At 46.6% G+C, this 27707-nt stretch overlaps 1 protein-coding gene across 5 annotated transcripts in view; it reads left to right on the top strand.

Moving 5' to 3' along the window:
- The window catches only part of LOC136588552 (leucine-rich colipase-like protein 1), a 148950-nt gene that overhangs the window by 97442 nt on the left and 23801 nt on the right, over positions 1–27707 (top strand). For 4 of the 5 annotated variants that reach the window (XM_066587888.1, XM_066587877.1, XM_066587904.1 and 1 more), the window contains one exon: positions 9614–9733. The exons of the other annotated variant lie outside the window; for it this stretch is intronic. In XM_066587888.1, coding sequence (XP_066443985.1) covers positions 9614–9733 — 120 coding nt within the window. The remainder of the gene's footprint in view (positions 1–9613; positions 9734–27707) is intronic. 5 annotated transcript variants of the gene reach the window in all.

The following is a 27707-nucleotide window of genomic DNA, read 5'->3' as shown; positions in this document are numbered from 1 at the left end:
TGACTGCGCTCTGAAAGATTTGTTTTGTACTGGGTTGTCCTAGTCTGTTAAAGATCTGTTGTTGTTGCAGCCGGAACCCGAGACGTTAGAACAGGCTATAACTATCGCGATAAAGGCGGACCGTCGTCTTAGGGCCCGACGCTAGACTCAGATCGAACCGCCTGTGACCCGGTCCAATAATCCACTCTTGACCTCAGCTACCAACGGAGTCAAGGCAATGGAAGTGGGCTCCTTGTCCTTAAAGAAGAGCAAGGAATTTCGGCTCAGCAACCAATTATGCCTTTATTGCGGAGGTCCAGATCATTGGATCACCAACTGCCCCAAGAAACAGCCGTGGGAAAACTTCTAGGCGATGTCCGGAGGGATCACCTAGGAGCTCAGGTACTTCCGGAATGTTCTAAATTGTTAGTGCCGTTCTCTATTTCATATAATGCTAATCTCCTTAATGGTCAGGCCTTGTTTGATTCGGGGGCTGCCGCGAACTTTGTTAATTTTGAGTTCATCAATTCTATGTCTGCATGTCTTTTACCACTGAATCCTCCTATCCGGGTCTCGGGTATCGATTCCACTCTGTTGTCAGCGGGGTTAATCAGTAAGAGGACTCCAGAACTAGTTTTTTTTCCATAGAGGCGCTACATTCTGAGGTGTGTTCATTCTTGGTGATGGAGAGCCTTTCCGTAGATTTAGTCCTCGGGTTACCCAGGCTGCGGCAGCACAGCTTGATTGGTCCACCCCAGCTTGATTGGTCCACCTCTGAACTAGTACAGTGGGGGCAAGGTTGTGGTGAGCATTTAGTCTCCGCCCAGGTGAATTCCACAGAGTATAAGGTAAATTGGTTACCTCCGTATATTGAAGATTTTTCTGACATGCTTTCCAAACAACTTTCAGAGACATTACCCCTGCACCGGGAATGGGATTGCAAGATCGATCTTATTCCCGGGAGCAAGATCCCTAAGGGAGGAATATGTAATGTAACTGTTCCTGAATGCGAGGCAACGAAGGAGTATATTACTGAGAGTCTCGCCAAGGCACATAAACGTCCTTCCGAATCACTCGCAGGGGCAGGGTTAATTTTCCGTGTAGAAGAAGGATGGTGGCCTCCAGCCCTGTGTTGGTTATCATCAAGAACCAGTACTCTTTACCCCTGATTCCTGACCTCCTCAACCAGGTCGTAGGGGCCCATTGTTTCTCTAAGCTAGACCTTCGGGGAGCTTATAATCTCATCCGTCATTTCTCCATCGGGCATCCGGATGGACTCGGACAACATAATAACATAGTACGTAAGGCCGAATGAAGACAATGTCCTTTTAGTTCAGCCTGTTTATCCTCCTATGTTGTTGATCCAGAGGAAGGCAAAGGTCAAGGCCATCACTGATTGGGTGCAACCCACCAACTTAAAGGCGTTATAACACTTTTTGGGGTTCGTAAACTTCGGAGATTCATTAAGAACTTTTCGGTGGTGGCCAAACTCTTGACTGACTTGACCAGGTAGGGGGCTAGGGTTGATTCCTGGTCTCAAGAGGCAGAGAAGGCCTTTGCACATCTCAAGAGGGCTCTCTCCGGTGTTGGCTCAGCCGGAGCTATATCGCCCGTTCATCATTGAAGTGGATGCATCTGAGCATGGGGTGGAGGCAGTCCTCTCACAAGAATCTCCTGGCGCTCTTTTCCAGGAAGTTTAATCAGGCAGAACGCAACTATGATATTGGCAACAGGGAATTATTAGCCATAAAATGGGCATTTGATGAGTGGAGACATTTCTTAGGGGGCACTCGTCCTCACGGACCAAAAGAATCTGGTTTATCTGGAGTCCGAAAAGTGATTGAATGCTCGTCAGGCAAGGTGGTCATTGTTTTTTTCACGTTTCAATTTTGTAGTCACATTTGTGCCTGGGTCCAAGAATGTCAAAGCTGATGTGCGGTCTCGCAGCTTCGGGGTTCCCAAGGTAGAGGAGCCTCAGCGAGAGAGTATTCTAGGCCCGGGCGTGGTTGTAGCCACTCTTACGTCTGACACCTCTGTTTTACTCCAGTCGTCTCTGCAGTCCATTCCCCAAGACCTCCCGGAGGGGAGGCTTATTGTTCCCTGTGCCTTGCGGCTCCTCATACTGGAGGAGGTTTATTCTTTGGTTTTAGCAGGGCATCCAGGGGTCCAAGGCAACCTGAAGCTGTGTGGCCGTTTGTATTGGTGGCCACAAATGTCTCAGGATGTCAGGGAATTTGTCAAGTCCTCCCCTATTTGTGCTCGAGGGAAGAGTATAAGGAGATGACCTGAGGGTCTGCTTTGTCGCCTCCCCATTCCGGAGAGGCCATGGACCCATCTGTCGATGGATTTTATTACCGACCTGCCTGAGTCCCAGGGGTGCTCGGTCATCTGGGTGGTCGTCGACAGATTTTCCAAGATGGTGCATTTTACTGCTCTAAAGAAGCTTCAGTTCACTCCTGAGTTAGCCACCATCTTTATCCGGGAGATTGGATGGGGTCCCTGAGGATATTGTTTCCAACCGGGGAGTCTAAATTGTTTCCCGGTTTTGGAGGACTTTTTGTAAGAATATCGGTATCGGGTTGTCGTTTTCCTTTGCCTTCCACCTGGAGTCTAATGGGCAGATGGAACGTATGAACCAGGAACCGGTTCAGTACCTCAGAATGTATGTGAGTGATTGTCAGAGTCTCTGGGTTAATTATCTAGCAGTGGCTGAATTTGCTATCAATAATCATACTCATTTGGCATCTGGCGTGTCTCCGTTCTTCTGTAATTTTGGATTTAATTCCAGGTTTGCTGTATCCTTCCCCTCCTCTTCTAACAATCCATCTGCAGACGCTCAGGTTCAGGACCCGCAGGATGTGTGGGAGAAGGTGCATGGCAACTTGGAGCACTCCAGGGATGCAGTGCTAAGGAGGAGTAGAGGTACGCACACTATCTCTGAACCTTTGTCTGTGGGCCAGTCGGTGTAATTGTCTTCCAAGAACCTTACGTTAAAAGTGCCTTAAAGGGGTTGTCCCGCGGCAGCAAGTGGGGTTATACACTTCTGTATGGCCATATTAATGCACTTTGTAATGTACATCGTGCATTAAATATGAGCCATACAGAAGTTATTCACTTACCCCCTCCGGTGCTGGCGTCCCTGTCTCCATGGCTCCGACTAATTTCTGTGTCTTCTGGCATCTTTAGACGCGCTTGCACTGTCCGGTCTTCTGCCTGGTGAATGGGGCCGCTCCGGCGCGCTCGCGCCAGAGAGCTGGTCTGCACGTCGTCATCGTAGCTCCGCCTCCGTCCCGTGGTGCCGATCAGCCAATGAGGTGGCTGTATCGGCAGTGGAACGCAAGACAGGAGAAGAAAATCCACGGTGCACCATGGGAGAAGACCCGCGGTGCACCGTGGAAGAAGACCAGCGGTGCCATCTTTAAAAGAAGAAGCTGCAGAACGCTGATGCAGGTAAGCGAAATGTTATTTTTAAAAACTAACAAATGCTTTCTTTTTAACAGGGCATAATGCAGGGGTCTATTGAAAAAAAAAAAATTGATTTCGCCGCGGGACAACCCCTTTCAGGGGTTACTAATCAGCTGATTTTTAAAATTGGATATGTTATTTAAATAAACAGACAGTGACGTAATGCATGAGGTGATCAAGGCTCAATCGAGCTGAAACGCGTCCGCCATGTTACTGATTTTATAAAGCACATTTTTCAATAAAGAGATTTTATTCACCAAAGTCCGAGTTCCCATTTATCTGGATGCATTCTACTATACAGACCACCTGATCGAGTGGCATTTTTCGGACATGAGTATCTATCTGTCTCTACTGAAGCAATATGCAGTGAGCGCATATGGATAAAGTGAGGTGAGACAATCTATTTTGCATGAAAGACACATTAAAAAATAATAAATGAACCTTTTTTGCTAGTTTTCCCCTATTTGTTTGAAAAAAGAAGAAAAACCCCACATATGTGGTATCATCGTATCTGTAACAGTCTGTACTGTAATTTTTACTATAATTTGAGCACACTAATTATCCTGCACAACAAAGACCGTAAAGAAAAACTGAGGTAAAATGCTTGTTTTATTCATTTTACCTCCAATTAAGTGCAATAAAAGATCAAAAAAGCTATATGTACCCCGAAATGGTACAAATAAAAACTGCAGTGAGTGATGCAAAAAATAAGGTATGTGACTTTGAATGCAACAATACAAAAAGGATTTTAATTGTGCAAAAGTGGAAAAACTTTAAACATTTTTAATGTTTTTGGTATCGTTATAATCGTACCAACCCGCAGAAAAAAATATATTGTGTCATTTATCCTGTTTGATTGACTAAAATAAAATAAAAAACAGTAATTGGTGTGTTTTCTCCCCTGCTCTCAAAAAAAAAAAAAATAATAGGAGTTTTATAATATATTACATACACCCAAAATGGTACCAATAAAAATTATACTTCGCAATGCATAAAAGAAACCCCTATACGGCCGTGTCAAGGGAAAAAGAAAAAAGTGGAAATGAAAATCCCCCAAAAAATGTTGTGTCTAGAGATGAGCGAACGTGTTCCTTTAGGACAATTACTCGATCGAGCATCGCTTTTTTCAAGTAACTGCCTACTCGAGCGAAAAGATCCGGGGGGGCGCCGGGGGCAGCGGGATGGAGGGGGGGGGGGGGGTTATGAGGGGGGAGCTCTCTCTCTCTTTCGCCCCCACTCCCCACCGCAACCCCCCGCTCACCCCCGGCACCCCTTTAATCTTTTCACCGGATTAGGCAGTTACTCAAACTGGATAACAGTTTCAAGTTTACAACCAGATTTTAGAAAGTGCACCAGAAGGTCTCTAGCCCAATAGTTTTCCTGGATGCTCCTAAATCTACTAATAGCTAGAATATGGAAAGATCGCGGGCTAGCCTTGGCTGTCGCCTCTTCTGGCATAATAGGTAATAATGTGAATGTAGTTTACAAAGAGGTCCTTCACTAATCTGGATTACTAAAGGACCTTTCATAGTACAGATATTATGAAAATGGTTTATATAATTAAGAAACACCATATATATGATAATGAAAGCTAAAGGTTTATAACATAAGATAATTAGTGATGGATTAGCAGCATAATAATTCTGAAGATAGTTACAATTTGAATAGAGATGAGCGAACGTGCTCGGCCCCGCCCCTTTTTCGCCCGAATACCGCGATTTTCGAGTACTTCACTACTCGGGTGAAAAGTACTCGGGTGCGCCGGGGGGCGGGGAGAGGCGTGGCGGCGTGGGGGGTAGCAGCGGGGAACAGGGGGGAGCCCTCTCTCTCTCCCTCTCCCCCCCCACTCCCCGCTGCAACCCCCCGCGCCGCCACGGCGACACCCAAATTTTTTCGCCCGAGTACGGAAGTACTCGAAAATCGCGGTATTCGGGCGAAAAAGGGGCGGGGCCGAGCACGTTCGCTCATCTCTAAATTTGAATCATGTAGAAAGTATACAAATTTCATGTGGACGAAGTCACAGGTAAAAGCTATAATAATTATGTATGTAGAGCTTCTTGTATGTAGTAATATGGAGCATACTGGTGTAGCTCGGTTTTTGAATACCGCATGCAGTTTTTTTAATGTGTTTTTTTAACTGATTCTAAGGCCTCCTTCCCACGAGCGTGACGGGCTCCGCCGCGTAATATTACGCAGTGAAGCCCTTCACGGCGCCCCCCAGAGCCCCTATACTTACCTGCGGGAGATAGCGTGAAGCCGCTTCCCCACCCACCGCCGTCGCGTTGTGTGACACGCCCACCGCATCACGTGACGCGGCCGGCAGTGTCACGTGACGCGCCGGCCGCGTCAAATGACGCTGCGGCGGTAGGTGGGGAAGCGTTTTTTCACGCTATCTCCCGCTGGTTACAGCGGGAGATAGCGTGAACGGACGGCTTCCATTGACTGCAATGGAAGCCGTCAGCGCGTACAGCCCGTCCTCACCCGCAGCAAATACAGCATGCTGCGGGTGAGGACGGGAGAAATCGCGGTGCGTAATTCCGCGGTGGAATTACGCATCGTGAGCATTGTGCTATTAGGTTCAATAGAACCTAATAGCAGGGGGCCACGCAGCGGATTTTTGCCGCGAATTTACGCGGCGTAAATCCGTTCGTGGGAAGGAGGCCTAAGTGTAACGAAAACATGAACACAGCTTAAGAGGCTGCAAACAAATTTTCAAGCAGTCCAAGAAATGAGTCATGTTTGCAAAGTTTATGGCAAGGGGCTACATCATGTATGCAAATTTGTTTTGCAGTTGTATGCACAATGCTTTAAAGGGGTTCTGACATGAATAATTTTTTTTATGCTTTAGCAGCCATTGTTCCCTGGTCTGCCTAATGGACCCAGGGAACCCATGGGTTAATGGCTGCTAAAGCATAAAAATCTTATACTTACCTTGTCTCCTGTTGTTGTTGACAACGGGGGGTCATCTTCCGGCAGCATATTAGCACTTTCTGCTTAGGTTAAGCAGCCTGACTAGAGCCACCTGATTGGTGCACGCTGTGCAGTCACGTGGTGCCGAAGAGCCAATCAGGTGGCTCTAATCAGCAGCGCTGCTTAACCTAAGCAGAAAGTGCTAGTATGCCTCCCGGCAGGCAGTCTTCTTCCTCCAGCAGCCGCGCCGCTCCGGGATCGCGCGCATGCGCAGTGGAGAGGTGCCCTCTGACAGGAGTCAGGACGGGCTGCGTCTCCACTGCGCATGCGCAGCACTCCGGAGTTCAGCCGGACGGACAGGCCGCCCACAGCAAGCACTGCTTGTGACGTGCTTGCTGTGGCGGTCCGTCCGTTGACCTCGGAAGTGCCTGACGGACGGACCAGAGCAGGAAGCGGTCTTTTTGACCGCTCCTGCTCTGCTTTAAAGGCACAGAAGAAGATGCCGGCTGGAGGGGACATGCCTGGCGATCGGGCCAGGCCAGGCAAGGTGAGTACAATTTTTTTTTTTTCATGTCAGAACCCCTTTAAGTATAGGTTGTGAGAAGGAAATATATATATATATATCCTTGTAGGTAGAAAAGAAAAAAATGGAATATACACTACCGTTCAAAAGTTTGGGGTCACATTGAAATGTCCTTATTTTTGAAGGAAAAGCACTGTACTTTTCAATGAAGATAACTTTAAACTAGTCCTAACTTTAAACAAATGCACTCTATACATTGCTAATGTGGTAAATGACTATTCTAGCTGCAAATGTCTGGTTTTTTGTGCAATATCTACAAAGGTGTATAGAGGCCCATTTCCAGCAACTATCACTCCAGTGTTCTAATGGTACAATGTGTTTGCTCATTGGCTCAGAAGGCTAATTGATGATTAGAAAACCCTTGTGCAATCATGTTCACACATCTGAAAACAGTCTAGCTCGTTACAGAAGCTACAAAACTGACCTTCCTGTGAGCAGATTGAGTTTCTGGAGCATCACATTTGTGGGGTCAATTAAACGCTCAAAATGGCCAGAAAAAGAGAACTTTCATCTGAAACTCGACAGTCTATTCTTGTTCTTAGAAATGAAGGCTATTCCATGCGAGAAATTGCTAAGAAATTGAAGATTTCCTACAACGGTGTGTACTACTCCCTTCAGAGGACAGCACAAACAGGCTCTAACCAGAGTAGAAAAAGAAGTGGGAGGCCGCGTTGCACAACTAAGCAAGAAGATAAGCACATTAGAGTCTCTAGTTTGAGAAACAGACGCCTCACAGGTACCCAACTGGCATCTTCATTAAATAGTACCCGCAAAACACCAGTGTCAACATCTACAGTGAAGAGGCGGCTGCGGGATTTTGGGCTTCAGGGCAGAGTGGCAAAGAAAAAGCCATATCTGAGACTGTCCAATAAAAGAAAAAGATTAAGATGGGCAAAAGAACACAGACATTGGACAGAGGAAGACTGGAAAAAAGTGTTGTGGACGGATGAATCCAAGTTTGAGGTGTTTGGATCACAAAGAAGAACGTTTGTGAGATGCAGAACAAATGAAAAGATGCTGGAAGAATGCCTGACGCCATCTGTTAAGCATGGTGGAGGTAATGTGATGGTCTGGGGTTGCTTTGGTGCTGGTAAGGTGGGAGATTTGTACAGGGTAAAAGGGATTCTGAATAAGGAAGGCTATCACTCCATTTTGCAACGCCATGCCATACCCAGTGGACAGCGCTTGATTGGAACCAATTTCATCCTACAACAGGACAATGACCCTAAACACACCTCCAAATTGTGCAAGAACTATTTACAGCAGAAGCAGGCAGCTGGTATTCTATCGGTAATGGAGTGGCCAGCGCAGTCACCAGATCTGAACCCCATTGAGCTGTTGTGGGAGCAGCTTGACCGTATGGTACGCCAGAAGTGCCCATCCAACCAATCCAACTTGTGGGAGATGCTTCTAGAAGCGTGGGGTGCAATTTCACAAGCTTACCTCAACAAATTAACAGCTAGAATGTCAAGGGTGTGCAATGCTGTAATTGCTGCAAAAGGAGGATTCTTTGACGAAAGCAACGTTTGATGTAAAAACAATGTTATTTCAAATACAAATCATTATTTCTAACCTTGTCAATGTCTTGACTCTATTTTCTATTCATTTCACAACGCATGGTGGTGAATAAGTGTGACTTTTCATGGAAAACACAAAATTGTTTGGGTGACCCCAAACTTTTGAACGGTAGTGTATATATTTTAATATATAATTATGTGCCTTTCTTTCTATATTTATACTAACTTTATTCTTATATGTACTGACTCTATGAAAAACTTAATACTTCGCCTTATATCAGATATGCCAAGATGCTTTGCAAGGCAAACAGAGAAAGAATGTCCAAAGAAACTAGATGAAGGATGAAGGTGAAAGTGAAGGAGAAAAGAGATATGAAGAATGCATGCTTAGCTGCTTTCTCAGAATTGAGTGCCTGATTCTTTGCACTGGAGTTAATTGAATACGTGATTTTCTGTACATAAGCCAGAGACCAAGTATGCCTTATCAAGATGAAGACCGTTCAACTATGCATATGACCTCCAGTGCCTCAGGCACAGCTGCGGACTTTACATATATGGTTATGCGGTGGATTTGAGCCAATGAGACTATTACCCATTTCTAGTGACGTGACCAAAAAGTATAGGACCCCATGTAATCTGTAATAAAGTGCACAGTTTTTTCCCGTGTGAGGAGCTATACCAGACTTCTGTGTGTGGTGTTTCTTCTTTACCGTCGAGAGCAGGACATTGTGGTGGGCCTGATTGGTGCTGTACTTGGAATTTCCCTGGCAGTGGGAGGGGTTTGAGCTGAACTTTTGCACCCAGGACCCTGGACCTTTAGATATGCCCCTGCTGAGACTCCCAAAGATTGCTAGAACAAGTCAGCCAAAGAGCTCATCAGATTGCTGTCCTTGCTATTAAACTGAAGACTGGCTCAATACAAAGTCTATGGGCTCACCTTCAGCGGACAAGCAGTGACAGCACCTGTATGAGTGCTTCGGCTGCTTTATTTTTAGCAAATCAGTGGGGTCTCATCATCTGCAGCCCAAGTGATAAAAAATGTTCACACCTCCCTATGACATGTCGAAAATGTTTGTAAAACACACTTCTTAATGTGACATAAATGTGAAAGTTTATAAATGAATTGATAAAACTTTTCTTTCCTTTGATTTAAATTTAGAACTTTGGAGATTTCTGTTATTCTAGTGACCAGTGTCATAGCGGGTGTTGCCACAATCTTGAAACTATCGGGAACGTTCCAATATGTTTAACCAAATCAGAAGATCATTGTTTCGGTGCGGTGAGTACCTGCTGCCAGCTGCTGTACTGGTTTCTCCTCCGTACATACAGTATAAGGCCTCATTCACACAGGCTTTAAAGTGTCAGATTCCACATTGTTTTTTGGGGAGCTTTTTCCAACATGTGTTTGACAGCCTAATGCAAACAACAAAATGCTCCCCCTTTGAAAAACGATGACATTCATTCCAAGATGACAAAGAAAAGAAATCAAAACACAGACTTAACTAGTCCCTCATGCTTTTTCTGTCCCCCTTGTAGATATTCTGTTTACCTCCCCAGCTTCTTTCTGAAAGTTTTATATGTAAAGAAAGGCAGAGGGTGGCACTATGCCCCAAAACAATACCCAGGGAATGCTTGCTGGCCTATTGTTACGTTCGTGTGGGCAACTAAGCACCGGGTCCACACGAACGTGACCCAAAAGCATGGGTTTAGAGACAACTGGCCCTATACTGCTGGCAAGGACAACATGGTCCTACCTAAAAAAGCAGGGCGATCACCTCAATAAAGGCAGCCCCACGCTGGAACCTTTGCCCTGCTCTCTCTGCAGGGGGGACACTCACAACCAAGCGGAACTGACAGAATGCACAAACTCACCACACAAACCTTGCACTCTACAGTAGATGGAAAAGCTGAATATAAAAAGTGAGGAATTAGCTCGCGCATTGGCCAATGAACTGAAGCTGCAAGTCACGTCAAGGCTACTCGTGTCTTGCAGTCCCTACTCTAACAAGACACTACAACACACATTGACGTGGCACTGTCGACACACATATACGCTGTACACAGAACAGGACTGCTCACACAACATGTCTGGCCACTTGGGCAGACATACAACACTAGTTACTGTTCACACCAGACTACAACAGGTAGTGCATACAACATGGGCTCCACCCAGAGCTCACAGGCACACAGATGAAACTCCACAGCAAGTCTAAAGTGTCCTCATACCAGGGGGATAGAGAGTCAGCCACCATGCTGACATAGGAAACTGAACCAGATCTCACCCATCTGACACACAACAAGACAAAAAACGTTTGGAGGCCACATCCGTCAGGGAAGGGAAGAGGGGGTTTGCATATGATACATATAGGTGTCCAAACTGTCTTTGGAAAGCAGAGAGACACAACAGACCTACATGGAAACACAGCTCTGAGTGGGTCCAAGACAGATGACATCCAAGGAGTACAAAGACCAGCCTCAACTACTGACAGATGCTGGTTTTTATATGCTGCAGACTAAAAAGGATTGGCTGCTGGGGAATACAACACTCCACGTTCCCCCCCCCCCCCTTTCCTTCTGGCATGAACATCAGCGGGGAAATAAATGAGCCACATACAGGAGATATAGTACCTCAGGTCCCCAGGAATGGTCAGGGCCTGGAATAACTTTTACTTGCAGAATAAACTTTAATAAGACATAAATGACAGGTTTGACAAGTGCAGGAATAAAGAAGCTAGAGTACTTTCACATGGCAGATCCAGACTTCAGGCCGCCTGTGTGTGACTAACTAAAGACATGTACCAAGACTTCCGAATACTTGAATGGGAACAATGACTGTAGAGTACCTCTACCGGGCAGTCCAAGGCTTCAGGACTCGCGGACATGAAGCAAATAATGGAGCACCTCTGCACTAGGCCTTGAAAGGTTGCACTCGCTTACTGCTCACTCTCTCACTTTGGGGGCTCACTCCATCGTCATTCCTTAACCACGCACTCTGGGAAAACCTATCCTCTTCTTCCTTACTTCAACACATGAGGGCTGAAGGTGCCTCCATGTACCTCTGTGCTTTTCTCTCTCTCAGCTCCAGAAGATGGACCAACTATCTTTTCCCGCTCTCAAGGACTCACATTTATAGCCTCTTATACCACTTGACAAGACATAATAGACATAATAGATACATTTACAAAACAGTCAGCTCATTTTTGCAGACATTAACTCATCATTTGCTGCAGCTGTGCAGTACACATACTAGAATGGCAAGACATTTTTGCACAGTGCACCTACATAAGACATAACATGTATGACATTTATGGAGGGGACCAGGATGATGTACTGGGCCACTACATGTGTACCTGCATGTAGCATTGCTGAGTGTTTGTGTACCTGTGTGTAGTAGTGCTGAGTGTGTACCTGCATGTAGCAGGGCTGAGTGCATGTGTGTAGCTGCATGTAGCAGTGCTGAGTGTGTGTACCTGCATGTAGTAGTGCTGGGTGCATTTGTGTAGCAGTGCTGAGTGTGTGCATGCCTGCATGTGGTAGTGCTGAGAGTGTGTGTGTGTGTGTGTGTGTGTGTGTGTGTCCCTGCATGTGGTAGTGCTGAGTGTGTGTGCCTGCAGGAAGCAGTTCTGTGTGTGTGTGTGTGTGTGTGTGTGTGTGTGTGGGTACCTGCATGTAGTAGTGCTGAGTGTGTGTGCCTGTGTTTAGCAGTGCTGAGTGTGTGTACCTGCATGTATCAGTGCTGAGTGTGTGTGTGTGTGTGTGTGTGTGACTGCGCGTAGTAGTACTGAGTGCGTGTGTGCACATGATCCTTCACATACTGTATTTTTCCTCTGACTGGATGCCATCTTGGAAGCCCTGCCAGCTTTCTCCATACAAATCCCCTGCTCTTACCTGATGGGGGTTTGCCGGGCTGTCAACTCTGTGTGCCTTCGGCGGAGGAGGAGGGAGGCGCGCCAAAACCCTGTGCAGGGAAGGACTCTATTAGCGCTTGGGGAGCGCTTTCGCCAGATCTCTTCTGGTCATGCTGACCTCTCCAGGGAATCAGCTGTGCTCCGGGAGGTGAGTAATCCGTGGGTCCGCATGAATTAGTTGGTGAGGAGAGCAGAGCTATCAGCTGTTCTCCTCATATGACATCACACTCCGTAACCACACTTAGCCGCGTGCCCTTAAATTTAGCATTGGGAACTTTGACCTGCTCTAACAGGTGACTTGTTGTATAAAAATCTAATTTTAGGATTTTACGGTGGTGGTGAGGATGTAACAAAACCCCGACACCAAATTCAGCCACCAGAGGTCTTATAAAGGGGTCAAAGAGTGGTGCAAGAAAAAGACTGTAGGATTATTTACACTCCCTCCTGTGGGTGTTGCTTGAATCTCCTTCCTATGGCCTTGCTTGAATCTCCCTCTGTGGGCGTCGCTTGAATCTCTCTGCTGTGGCTGTCTCCCTCCTGTGAGCTTCATTTGCCTGAACTGCCACTGTAAATTGTGAGACTATGAGCGTTGCTTAGCAACGCTTGAATCCTGAAGGGCTGCTGTACTTTAACATGGGGAACTTTGACAGGGCCCGATGACTCACTCAGTGTATCCAGCTCTTACAGTGGTGGTGGGAATCCAACAAATCGAAAAACAGCAAAATCGCCCTCCTAAGGTGAGGCAAAGTGCACAAAGTGTGGTGCAAAAAAAGCCTGTGGGTGTGTGTATATAATATACAGTATACAGTATATAAAGGTGAAAGTGAACTGGATCATATTTTCCTCCAGCAGGTTTCGGGGTATTCTGTAGCTTCCAAATCGTATAGTGTGCACACATCATCGACCAGATCAGACGTAAGGTATCAGTCTCATGTCTAAAATGGCTCTCTGGCAGAGACGTCCAGACAGCCCTGTAGTAAAAAGAGTTGAATAAAGTGTCTCCCCAGCTGTCCAGTATCAATCAGCTGACGTTCAGGATACTAGAAAAGCTGAGCTGACATCCTTCCCCCTTACTAGATAGAGATTAGAAGGGTAGATAGATACCAGAGTGATAGATAAAGATAAGAGATTGATAGATATGCATTGTGATGTGAAAATTGTAGTCTGTCAGTCATTTTGTATAGTTTGTAGAGAGAAAAGTTAATGGTCTTTCCGCATATAGGAAAGCTGAGTGCTGAGCTACCTTTGAAGTAGACTTCAGGAATGACTGTTACACTTCTCCCCCAGGGGGTCTTTGATGTCCTACAGCCCCTCTGGAGCCAGAGCCAGCAAATGTTTGTTAGGAAATAAGGAGAGGAAATAGGCTTCACACCTCAGTTGCTCTTTCCCTCCCTTACTGGTCCAAATGGTCGTAACTGACCTGATAACTTTTGGAGGCAAAGTTAACAAAAGAACGTGCCTGTAAGACAAAGGAAAATGTAATTTAGGAATTATGAAAGATCTGTACGTCGCAGCCCGCGGACGAGGATATTTTATGGAACGTCGCATCCCCACAAATAAGATGCAGGGACTCCTACATTTGCACGACGCTCAGAAACCGAGGATTGCGTATCTCGGATCAGATGCGTCCAAAACTGATCATGCGTGGGCTCAAAACACACGTAAAATCACAACAGGAAACATCGTTGTCATATTTTCATGGTGGGTCACACCCACACGGAGTTATGAAGGAAATATGTATTTCAGGGAATTATGTGTTCCAAGATGAGCCAACCCCCATGGGGGCTGGAAGGAACTATGTGGGAGTTACCCCAGTGAGAGTTTAAAAATCGCACACGAATGTGTGCTCAGGGTCAGCCCCTTGGAGGTCACTATACGTGAGGTCTGGTCCGCAGTTCTGGCGCGACTCCACGCCAAAGAATGGTAACACTCTTCTTTTAATCCCTGTTATTTTACTGTTTGTGATATCATATGTAAGTCTCTTGCCATTTATCTTGTAACATCATTTTCGTATTTTTTCTGTAAATAAGCACTGCTCTATTCTTTGAGAATTAAACGTTAAATTAATTAGTGAGCCTCGTCCGTGTTAACACGAAACCATATTCTCCGAAGATTGTATTCATAAGTCATAGATCGGGTTCCAATTTACCGTAACCAAATTGGTGGTGGCAGCGTTTTGTATGCATATTGTAGAGCTCTGGAGTGCGTTAGAACTGACCAGGTTGGTGATTTGAGTTTCCGCTTCGCATGCGTGCAGAAGTCGGAGAACGCTAAATACAAACCAGCCTGTATTCTAACAACTGCCAGCTTGCAATACTGCAGTGTTTGAGGACCAGAGGCAGGATCGATAGGTATCGTCCCTTCCCCTCTCTCCTCTTGTCCAGTGAGGGACAAATTGTTAATAAGTGCAGGGCCAGGTGGGTTGCTGTAGAGTTGTGGCTGTGGCTCATGGTCGCTTCTCAGGAGTCTGGAAAGTTGGGTACCAGTCACTCCACAACCTAAGAGCCTTTCCTTCCTCGCCCTCGCCCTGCGTACGTGACAAATTGGTGGCAGCGGTGGGATAACGTTAACATGTTCGTGCCAGGATTAAGCAGTTAGTCCTTGTACGAAAAGAAGCACCCAGTCTTTGCGAAGATTGGTGCCCTTCTTACGAGGTTTCACTCAGTGCTTTTTGTGTAAGAGACTTACGATATCCCCAGACAGTCCCCTTCCCTTTCTTCTTGTTTTCTATTCTATCTTTTATTTGGCAAAGCAACTGCGGAAATGGCAACTAGAAGCCAGGCCGCTAAGCTAAAGGGGCAGGTGACCGAGGTGCTGGGAGAAGACGATTTCTCGCACCAAACCACAGCGAACCCCGATACAGAGATGGATTACTCCATCGGAGAAGAGAACTTTGACTTGCCTATCCGAGAGGCTCTACAACAGCTGAGTGCAAAGAACCCTAAGCGGTACATGTCATTTGTTCGCAAGCTGCAAGAAATCGCAGAGCGTGAACGCCAGGCAGAGCGAGAAGCCACAGAGCGTGAACGCCAAGCTGAGCGTAAGCATCGGCTGCGAATGGCAGAACTCGATGCGCAGATTTTAAGAGCACGGACACGTGGGTCCAACGGCACGAGGAACGTGCAACCCCAACAAGATTTCTTCCCTGTTCTAGAGGAAGACGGAGACCTGGACATTTTCCTGAGGGACTTTGAATGGGTCTGCCACCAGTACCAGCTGCCCACCGAGCAATGGGCCAGGTACTTGACCCCAGGGCTTACGGGCAAGGCCCTGGAGGTGCTTATGGAAGTGCCCCAAGAACAGAATGGTGACTACGAGGTCATCAAAGCAGCCCTGATCCGGAAGTGGACCAAGGGACAACCCATCACCCAGTCTGCGGACCTGGGAGATATGATGCTGAAGGAGCAGTTCCTGGAGACTGGTACGGAGGACATCCGCCAGTGTGTTCTGGACTGTGACCCCAAAGCTGCGGATAGCTACGTCGCTGACCAGAGGCCGGATCTGCAGGTATCTGAAACCAGCTGGAGAGAGGGTAAGCAGAACAGTGACTCTGACCAACCCTTACCCCTTTTGCCTAGATCGTCAGGGGGGTCTGCTCCCTCTCCACCCTCCAAGTCTCATAGGGAGACATGCCAATGTTTTTCCTGCAATAAAGTGGGCCACGTCAGCGCCACTTGCCCTGACGTGAAGACAGCCCCCTTCTCCAAGCCTCCTGAGCCTGCCGCAGGTATTATCCGGGCAGGTGGGGGTAGTAGAAAGGACACTGGCAACCTGCAAATCATCGCTGTAGGAAAGACTGTGACTGTGGAGCTGCATGATACTGATGCAGAGATGACCATCATGCACACTGAACTGGTGTCCCCCACGGACATGATTCCTGAAAGGACTGTGACTGTGATGGAAATTGGGGACACCCACCCTACCCTGCCTATGATCCGGGTGGATCCCGATATGGGTGCAGGGAGGGATTTGCGGGAGGTGGAGGTATCTGATGACCTGCCTGCCAATGTTTTGCTAAGATCTGATGAAATGCACAAGTATGAAGTCATTGTTGCTATGAATAAAGATGTTGATGTCATGTGTGTTCCTGCGGAGGTTGGTGATGCTCTTGAATGGTGTAGCAGTGGCAGCGACGACGCGATGTGCACCACTCTTGAGCTCACTGAACTGACGCAGCCTAATAATGTTGAGGTGTCCTGTGACACGGTGGAACTCAGTGATGTCACACCTGTGTGAGATGTCACAGAGGATTTCCCCATATCTCCGGTAATAAGTACGGACGGTAGTCCAAGAAATAACAGCAATGTGAATTGTGCTCGGTCAGAGCCTGCACGTACCATCGCATGGTGTGATGCGGCAGGTGAAAGCTGACCAGTAAACAACGCTGACCCAGAAGTATGCCCAGTTGGATTGAAAGAGGTGGCATTCCCCCAGAATCCAGCTGACATACTGGCGCGACCCCAGTGGGGTCCTGTACTTGACATTCCCCCTGGCTGTTCACAGCCAGGAGTTGCATGCCGCTGGGCCTTCTGATGCCAGCTTGGGGGTGTTGAGGGACCTTACGAGGGAACCTCTGTCTGTGCCCGATGAAGGTAATATTCATGTGGATCTGCTAGCCACCCCGCTGGTGGACGAATCCATCAGGGACACAGATCACAGCCTGCAGCTTTCTGGGGACCAGCGGTCCCAGCTTCAGGAAGGCCTACTCCCCTTCATGTCTGCTTTCACTAGGAAACCAGGGGTGGCCCAGTTGACAGTTCACCAGGTGAACACTGGAAGCCATCCCCCGGGTAGGCAGTCTACCTACCAAGTCTCCCCAGAGGTGCAGGCAGATATGAAGTGGGACGATGAGGAGATGTTGCACCTGGACATCTTCCAGAAGCCCCAGAGTGCATGGGCCTCTTCTGTAGTCCGGGAGCCAAAGGAGGACCGGACAACCCGGTTCTGTCTGGACTACAAGTTGAACGTCATCACTGTGTCTGAAGCTTATGCGATGCCCCGCCTCGCTGAGCTGTTGGACTGGCTGGCCAAGGCCCAATACATAACTATCATGGATCTGAGCCAATGGTATTGGCAGATACCTGAGACAAAAGAGCATCAGCTACAGGTGGTCAGCTGGACCACCAATTGGGAGTGTTCCTTTTCATCCCTAAAGGCTGCTATGTCCCATTAAAGCGGAGTAGAGGTGGGTTTCGTAGGCGATCTGTGGGATCAACCTACTACACCCACTCTAAAAAGGGGAGGTGTAGTAAAAAGAGTTGAATAAAGTGTCCCCCCAGCTGTCCAGTATCAATCAGCTGACGTTCAGGATACTAGAAAAGCTGAGCTGACATCCTTCCCCCTTACTAGATAGAGATTAGAAGGGTAGATAGATACCAGAGTGATAGATAAAGATAAGAGATTGATAGATATGCATTGTGATGTGAAAATTGTAGTCTGTCAGTCATTTTGTATAGTTTGTAGAGAGAAAAGTTAATGGTCTTTCCGCATATAGGAAAGCTGAGTGCTGAGCTACCTTTGAAGTAGACTTCAGGAAAGACTGTTACACTTCTCCCCCAGGGGGTCTTTGATGTCCTACAGCCCCTCTGGAGCCAGAGCCAGCAAATGTTTGTTAGGAAATAAGGAGAGGAAATAGGCTTCACACCTCAGTTGCTCTTTCCCTCCCTTACTGGTCCAAATGGTCGTAACTGACCTGATAACTTTTGGAGGCAAAGTTAACAAAAGAACGTGCCCGTAAGACAAAGGAAAATGTAATTTAGGAATTATGAAAGATCTGTACGTCGCAGCCCGCGGACGAGGATATTTTATGGAACGTCGCATCCCCACAAATAAGATGCAGGGACTCCTACATTTGCACGACGCTCAGAAACCGAGGATTGCGTATCTCGGATCAGATGCGTCCAAAACTAATCATGCGTGGGCTCAAAACACACGTAAAATCACAACAGGAAACATCGTTGTCATATTTTCATGGTGGGTCACACCCACACGGAGTTATGAAGGAAATATGTATTTCAGGGAATTATGTGTTCCAAGATGAGCCAACCCCCATGGGGGCTGGAAGGAACTATGTGGGAGTTACCCCAGTGAGAGTTTAAAAAATCGCACACGAATGTGTGCTCAGGGTCAGCCCCTTGGAGGTCACTATACGTGAGGTCTGGTCCGCAGTTCTGGCGCGACTCCACGCCAAAGAATGGTAACACTCTTCTTTTAATCCCTGTTATTTTACTGTTTGTGATATCATATGTAAGTCTCTTGCCATTTATCTTGTAACATCATTTTCGTATTTTTCTGTAAATAAGCACTGCTCTATTCTTTGAGAATTAAACGTTAAATTAATTAGTGAGCCTCGTCCGTGTTAACACGAAACCATATTCTCCGAAGATTGTATTCATAAGTCATAGATCGGGTTCCAATTTACCGTAACCAAATTGGTGGTGGCAGCGTTTTGTATGCATATTGTAGAGCTCTGGAGTGCGTTAGAACTGACCAGGTTGGTGATTTGAGTTTCCGCTTCGCATGCGTGCAGAAGTCGGAGAACGCTAAATACAAACCAGCCTGTATTCTAACAACTGCCAGCTTGCAATACTGCAGTGTTTGAGGACCAGAGGCAGGATCGATAGGTATCGTCCCTTCCCCTCTCTCCTCTTGTCCAGTGAGGGACAAATTGTTAATAAGTGCAGGGCCAGGTGGGTTGCTGTAGAGTTGTGGCTGTGGCTCATGGTCGCTTCTCAGGAGTCTGGAAAGTTGGGTACCAGTCACTCCACAACCTAAGAGCCTTTCCTTCCTCGCCCTCGCCCTGCGTACGTGACAAATTGGTGGCAGCGGTGGGATAACGTTAACATGTTCGTGCCAGGATTAAGCAGTTAGTCCTTGTACGAAAAGAAGCACCCAGTCTTTGCGAAGATTGGTGCCCTTCTTACGAGGTTTCACTCAGTGCTTTTTGTGTAAGAGACTTACGATATCCCCAGACAGTCCCCTTCCCTTTCTTCTTGTTTTCTATTCTATCTTTTATTTGGCAAAGCAACTGCGGAAATGGCAACTAGAAGCCAGGCCGCTAAGCTAAAGGGGCAGGTGACCGAGGTGCTGGGAGAAGACGATTTCTCGCACCAAACCACAGCGAACCCCGATACAGAGATGGATTACTCCATCGGAGAAGAGAACTTTGACTTGCCTATCCGAGAGGCTCTACAACAGCTGAGTGCAAAGAACCCTAAGCGGTACATGTCATTTGTTCGCAAGCTGCAAGAAATCGCAGAGCGTGAACGCCAGGCAGAGCGAGAAGCCACAGAGCGTGAACGCCAAGCTGAGCGTAAGCATCGGCTGCGAATGGCAGAACTCGATGCGCAGATTTTAAGAGCACGGACACGTGGGTCCAACGGCACGAGGAACGTGCAACCCCAACAAGATTTCTTCCCTGTTCTAGAGGAAGACGGAGACCTGGACATTTTCCTGAGGGACTTTGAATGGGTCTGCCACCAGTACCAGCTGCCCACCGAGCAATGGGCCAGGTACTTGACCCCAGGGCTTACGGGCAAGGCCCTGGAGGTGCTTATGGAAGTGCCCCAAGAACAGAATGGTGACTACGAGGTCATCAAAGCAGCCCTGATCCGGAAGTGGACCAAGGGACAACCCATCACCCAGTCTGCGGACCTGGGAGATATGATGCTGAAGGAGCAGTTCCTGGAGACTGGTACGGAGGACATCCGCCAGTGTGTTCTGGACTGTGACCCCAAAGCTGCGGATAGCTACGTCGCTGACCAGAGGCCGGATCTGCAGGTATCTGAAACCAGCTGGAGAGAGGGTAAGCAGAACAGTGACTCTGACCAACCCTTACCCCTTTTGCCTAGATCGTCAGGGGGGTCTGCTCCCTCTCCACCCTCCAAGTCTCATAGGGAGACATGCCAATGTTTTTCCTGCAATAAAGTGGGCCACGTCAGCGCCACTTGCCCTGACGTGAAGACAGCCCCCTTCTCCAAGCCTCCTGAGCCTGCCGCAGGTATTATCCGGGCAGGTGGGGGTAGTAGAAAGGACACTGGCAACCTGCAAATCATCGCTGTAGGAAAGACTGTGACTGTGGAGCTGCATGATACTGATGCAGAGATGACCATCATGCACACTGAACTGGTGTCCCCCACGGACATGATTCCTGAAAGGACTGTGACTGTGATGGAAATTGGGGACACCCACCCTACCCTGCCTATGATCCGGGTGGATCCCGATATGGGTGCAGGGAGGGATTTGCGGGAGGTGGAGGTATCTGATGACCTGCCTGCCAATGTTTTGCTAAGATCTGATGAAATGCACAAGTATGAAGTCATTGTTGCTATGAATAAAGATGTTGATGTCATGTGTGTTCCTGCGGAGGTTGGTGATGCTCTTGAATGGTGTAGCAGTGGCAGCGACGACGCGATGTGCACCACTCTTGAGCTCACTGAACTGACGCAGCCTAATAATGTTGAGGTGTCCTGTGACACGGTGGAACTCAGTGATGTCACACCTGTGTGTGATGTCACAGAGGATTTCCCCATATCTCCGGTAATAAGTACGGACGGTAGTCCAAGAAATAACAGCAATGTGAATTGTGCTCGGTCAGAGCCTGCACGTACCATCGCATGGTGTGATGCGGCAGGTGAAAGCTGACCAGTAAACAACGCTGACCCAGAAGTATGCCCAGTTGGATTGAAAGAGGTGGCATTCCCCCAGAATCCAGCTGACATACTGGCGCGACCCCAGTGGGGTCCTGTACTTGACATTCCCCCTGGCTGTTCACAGCCAGGAGTTGCATGCCGCTGGGCCTTCTGATGCCAGCTTGGGGGTGTTGAGGGACCTTACGAGGGAACCTCTGTCTGTGCCCGATGAAGGTAATATTCATGTGGATCTGCTAGCCACCCCGCTGGTGGACGAATCCATCAGGGACACAGATCACAGCCTGCAGCTTTCTGGGGACCAGCGGTCCCAGCTTCAGGAAGGCCTACTCCCCTTCATGTCTGCTTTCACTAGGAAACCAGGGGTGGCCCAGTTGACAGTTCACCAGGTGAACACTGGAAGCCATCCCCCGGGTAGGCAGTCTACCTACCAAGTCTCCCCAGAGGTGCAGGCAGATATGAAGTGGGACGATGAGGAGATGTTGCACCTGGACATCTTCCAGAAGCCCCAGAGTGCATGGGCCTCTTCTGTAGTCCGGGAGCCAAAGGAGGACCGGACAACCCGGTTCTGTCTGGACTACAAGTTGAACGTCATCACTGTGTCTGAAGCTTATGCGATGCCCCGCCTCGCTGAGCTGTTGGACTGGCTGGCCAAGGCCCAATACATAACTATCATGGATCTGAGCCAATGGTATTGGCAGATACCTGAGACAAAAGAGCATCAGCTACAGGTGGTCAGCTGGACCACCAATTGGGAGTGTTCCTTTTCATCCCTAAAGGCTGCTATGTCCCATTAAAGCGGAGTAGAGGTGGGTTTCGTAGGCGATCTGTGGGATCAACCTACTACACCCACTCTAAAAAGGGGAGGTGTAGTAAAAAGAGTTGAATAAAGTGTCCCCCCAGCTGTCCAGTATCAATCAGCTGACGTTCAGGATACTAGAAAAGCTGAGCTGACATCCTTCCCCCTTACTAGATAGAGATTAGAAGGGTAGATAGATACCAGAGTGATAGATAAAGATAAGAGATTGATAGATATGCATTGTGATGTGAAAATTGTAGTCTGTCAGTCATTTTGTATAGTTTGTAGAGAGAAAAGTTAATGGTCTTTCCGCATATAGGAAAGCTGAGTGCTGAGCTACCTTTGAAGTAGACTTCAGGAAAGACTGTTACACTTCTCCCCCAGGGGGTCTTTGATGTCCTACAGCCCCTCTGGAGCCAGAGCCAGCAAATGTTTGTTAGGAAATAAGGAGAGGAAATAGGCTTCACACCTCAGTTGCTCTTTCCCTCCCTTACTGGTCCAAATGGTCGTAACTGACCTGATAACTTTTGGAGGCAAAGTTAACAAAAGAACGTGCCCGTAAGACAAAGGAAAATGTAATTTAGGAATTATGAAAGATCTGTACGTCGCAGCCCGCGGACGAGGATATTTTATGGAACGTCGCATCCCCACAAATAAGATGCAGGGACTCCTACATTTGCACGACGCTCAGAAACCGAGGATTGCGTATCTCGGATCAGATGCGTCCAAAACTAATCATGCGTGGGCTCAAAACACACGTAAAATCACAACAGGAAACATCGTTGTCATATTTTCATGGTGGGTCACACCCACACGGAGTTATGAAGGAAATATGTATTTCAGGGAATTATGTGTTCCAAGATGAGCCAACCCCCATGGGGGCTGAAAGGAACTATGTGGGAGTTACCCCAGTGAGAGTTTAAAAATCGCACACGAATGTGTGCTCAGGGTCAGCCCCTTGGAGGTCACTATACGTGAGGTCTGGTCCGCAGTTCTGGCGCGACTCCACGCCAAAGAATGGTAACACTCTTCTTTTAATCCCTGTTATTTTACTGTTTGTGATATCATATGTAAGTCTCTTGCCATTTATCTTGTAACATCATTTTCGTATTTTTCTGTAAATAAGCACTGCTCTATTCTTTGAGAATTAAACGTTAAATTAATTAGTGAGCCTCGTCCGTGTTAACACGAAACCATATTCTCCGAAGATTGTATTCATAAGTCATAGATCGGGTTCCAATTTACCGTAACCAAATTGGTGGTGGCAGCGTTTTGTATGCATATTGTAGAGCTCTGGAGTGCGTTAGAACTGACCAGGTTGGTGATTTGAGTTTCCGCTTCGCATGCGTGCAGAAGTCGGAGAACGCTAAATACAAACCAGCCTGTATTCTAACAACTGCCAGCTTGCAATACTGCAGTGTTTGAGGACCAGAGGCAGGATCGATAGGTATCGTCCCTTCCCCTCTCTCCTCTTGTCCAGTGAGGGACAAATTGTTAATAAGTGCAGGGCCAGGTGGGTTGCTGTAGAGTTGTGGCTGTGGCTCATGGTCGCTTCTCAGGAGTCTGGAAAGTTGGGTACCAGTCACTCCACAACCTAAGAGCCTTTCCTTCCTTGCCCTCGCCCTGCGTACGTAACAAGCCCCTTTTATTGAAAACATAATACCTGCCCTTTATGGGCCCTTTATTCATATTACAGGCAATATACATCCTCCACTACACTTTCTCATCTTGAATCGCTTTCCTACATTATACCTCCTCCTAGCAATCTAAAAACACCTTTCTTTCTGCTTATCTGTCCATAACTCGACATTTCTTTCTGCAACTTTTCCTGAACCTTTTCTTTGTAAAACGTTTCTACATGTTTTGCATATTCCAAAACATCCTGCACTGATCCCGTATTCTATTCTGCCTGCTTATTCTATCCTATTTGAAATATCTGAACACAATAAGACTCCTTTACCAAATTCCACCTCTTATTATATCCCTCGTAAATCACCTTTTTTTTTTTAAACCCTGTGTATCCTTTCACATATGAGAGCACATAACACACTCAATCATACAAGTGCATACGCGTATCATAAATTTTCCTGACCTCACACTAGTTACCTAGGAGTAAGTGTCTCTGGCGCGCTCCCTCAGACTTAAACAGCCAAGTCCTCCCTTCTGACACATTAACCATCACAGAATTTATCTCTTGGTCTTGTATACACAATCTTTAACCGTCTCAGACATATCATACCCAGCATACAGAATACCCCTTAGGCAGGTTAAAACGGTGTTTTTTTTCCGAGCAGAAAGGACTATATTACCTGCCTTTCATTGATTTATCACTCTGGATTAGACATAGGCAGATTGACAGTTAGAAATCAGCTCACATCGGTAGATTTGCATAAAGCAATCTTACCGTGTTCTGTAGATTTTCGGGCCCCTGAGTTCTACGTGTTATCTGCCGATCTCTGTATTTTTCCAGAGTGAAAGAAATCAAAAATCTCTACTCGGCCCACCCAGGGACGCCAAATTGAACTGGATCATATTTTCCTCCAGCAGGTTTTGGGGTATTCTGTAGCTTCCAAATCGTATAGTGTGCACAAATCATCGACCAGATCAGACGTAAGGTATCAGTCTCATGTCTAAAATGGCTCTCTGGCAGAGACGTCCAGACAGCCCCTTTTATTGAAAACATAATACTTGCCCTTTATGGGCGTTTAACAGATTACATCAGTAACATATATATATTCTTATTCGCTAGGTTATATGGAATCCTCCGCCTCCCTGCCCACCCTTCCTCAAGTCCAGTGTAGTTTGGACTTTGTCCTCTTTAGCATGCAGTCTAAGCTGAAGGAATTTCTGTGTACGTGACAAGTCATTGTTTAAGTAGTGTCTGTGTGGGGGGTGGGAAAGGGCTAGGAAAACACTCAGTACTGAATACAGGTATTACATGTAATACTATGACCTTTAACTCTTAGAGGCTGCTTGTGCAACATATATATATATATATATATATATATATATATATATATATATATATATATATATATATATATATATATATATATAATATTAGGCTAACATTATACCACACACACACACATCTTTTCACCATGCCATTGTCCAGCAATTACTATAATGAAATTATGCAGTCATTAGCCTCTTAAAGAGTTAAAGTCACTACAGCTGCGTAATACATCTAGTTTAGTACAACTCGATAGACATTTTACACTGACTAATCATGTCTACCACAAAAGTTCTCATTGACTGACTCACCACTAATTCTCTAACGTCCCGATGTCATATAAACATGAAATTTGGCAAGAGCATTCTTTAGGTCCTACATAGGAAAAGTAAAACGGGTCACGACTCGAAAATTCAATGCTAAGTGCAAAAGTATTGGCGCACCTGTGTAATATACCAAATCTAATTCTATAACTTAGATATGAGTGTATATATGGATGGTATGAGATGGTTTAGGTCTGTTGCTCTTGGCTTTTTATGTGGGTCCTCATTTTAATTCAGATTTTTCTGTTGTTGGGTATTTTTATTTAAACATAATAAAGATTTTATTTAAGCGATTACAAACTAAGGGCTTATGCCCATGGCCGTGACGGGCTCTTCTAGCGGAATACCCCTGCGGAGTCCGTCACGGCGCCCCCCCAAAGACCCCATACTCACCTCCAGATCCACTGTGGGAGTCCCGCATGACAGGACGGTGCGCATGCAAAGTACAGCACATGACGCGCCAGCAGTGTCATATGACACAGCCGGTGGTGGGCGGGGTAGCGCATTCACACTATACTTCTGCTGTGCTACAGCGGAAGTATAGCGTGACGGCCAGCTTCCATTGACTACAATGGAAGCCGGTTGCATGTATTCCCACGGCAAATAGGACATTCTGCGGGTTATTTTACGCTGCGGAATTCCACAGCGTGAACATTCAGTTATTATGTTCAAAAGAGCCTAATAGCTGCGGGGCGAATCCAGCCTTGGACATTAGCCCTAATCGCAATAAAACCCTAGGGAATGTAGTTGTTTGCTTCTGTAAGTTTATCCATCTTCCTCAATGCTTCTGTATGTTGTTCATGTGCTGCTCGCTAGGGAATTCTTGACAAGGTGACCTATAATGGGGTAACATGAGATTGAGGATGTTATTTACCACATCAACTGCATTCATGTTATCGGTCCAGAAAACTATGTGCTGGTTCTTTAGGTGGCTCGTCTATAACTCTCCTGCTACTACAATAGGAAATAGCATTATTAGTGTCATGTTGTGCCATAGGTCATTGAATTCCCAGGGCTTTGGCCACTGTCCCATGCACCAACAACCCTACAAATACATGCCAAAACACAATTCCCCCAGAGGAATCCATGAAAAAACCTCATTGCGGTTTGATTTCAGGGCTTCTGATCATACTATTATCACATTAAAAGTACTGAAGGAGACCTCCTGCACTTACAGGTCTGCTTTCAAAGCTTTGGTTCTTTGGCTTTAGAGAATGGTTTTCTGTCTCCTGCAGTGCTTTGCTCCAGTCACCTGGAGAAGCCTCTACCCATTGGAAGTACTCTGCAAGCAAAGTTCAACAAGTCTAGCAATGACTGCATTTATTTTAATAGTATAAGCAGAAACTTCCTCCATGGATGCCCCCTTGTTGTGTGGAGAAGTCTACATGCTCTGATAAGGCTATAAGCTATGCTAGTGGTAATGTATACTACTGGTAGTGCCACCCATGCCAGACAGGTTTCAACAAAGGACCCAGGCTAAGCATATCCACCCAGATGATAGGAAGACTGCACTCTTTCATCTTGGCTGGCACCAAGCCGAAGAGAAAGACATCTCTGATGTAAAAACCTATAACTTGTGGACCTCACTGTCACTGTCCTAGCTTGTTAGGCCATGTCAGATGAATCCCAAGTGTAGAGGATGGGGTAAGTACTACATACTGTGTACTCCTACTATAAATTCTACTACACATGCTTGTAAGGCATGCTCACCTCTGCAGTGCAGATGGTTTAACACTCCTAACAGATGAGGCTTTTTTTCTAAATTAGTGGTCTGGACAATAAGACCTTCTTTAGCCCCAACCGCATGGTCCAAGATTCAGCAATACATCACATCCCAAAACAGCCAGAAAAAAAAGGAACTTGATGAGATTCCCACCCCATCAAGGTAATTCAACAGCTGAAAAGTAGCAAGGTAGCGAAGCTAAAAAAAAGGGTGAGAGAGTTTAGTAGCATCCAGCGCTGGGAAACGTTTACAGCTGGGTCTAGTAAAGCATTAGAATTCATTCTGAGGATTTATATTGACCAAGGGATTTCCACGCTGCAGAGTATATTTTCACTAATACGCAGCAGCTACCTGTGTGAATGGACAAGAAAAAGCTAATTTAGATTGGGACTTGTTGGCGGCTCTTTTCTTTTTACGTGACATTTGGCCGTGATATGGCCAGCGTGAAAATGCATTAAGTTGTGTTAAAGAGGCCTAAGTGCCATTATTGTGATATACCACTTAGTTATGCATATGGGTCTTCCTGGTACTCATTTCCTGCAGTCTACTAGCGAGAGAACAGTGACACAGCAGGGTAGCAATCGACAAGCCAGTGTGCTAAATTGAGACCTTGTGATTCACATGGGTGTGAGTTGTGAGCTTATGGCGCAGATTCGCTGTTTATTGGATTACTGTATATGGAAGAGGCTTTGCAAACTGTACACCTGCCCATGTAAATGGTAATTTTAGCAAGCTCCGCACCTTCATCACCACCACAGGATACTGGTGCTGATGGAGTTCTGTGGTGACCAACTAATAATCTATTTGATACATCCTCCTCCATTGCGTAATTTCAGTAAAGCAACCAAAACAGAAGTATGGTGCCCCCTCAATTTTGGGGTAACACTATGTAATGAGCT

Source organism: Eleutherodactylus coqui, chromosome 1, assembly GCF_035609145.1.
Source record: "Eleutherodactylus coqui strain aEleCoq1 chromosome 1, aEleCoq1.hap1, whole genome shotgun sequence".
NCBI lineage: Eukaryota > Metazoa > Chordata > Amphibia > Anura > Eleutherodactylidae > Eleutherodactylus > Eleutherodactylus coqui.
The sequence above is the reverse complement of the archived record's forward strand: the minus strand, read 5'-3'. Positions and strand labels throughout refer to the sequence as shown.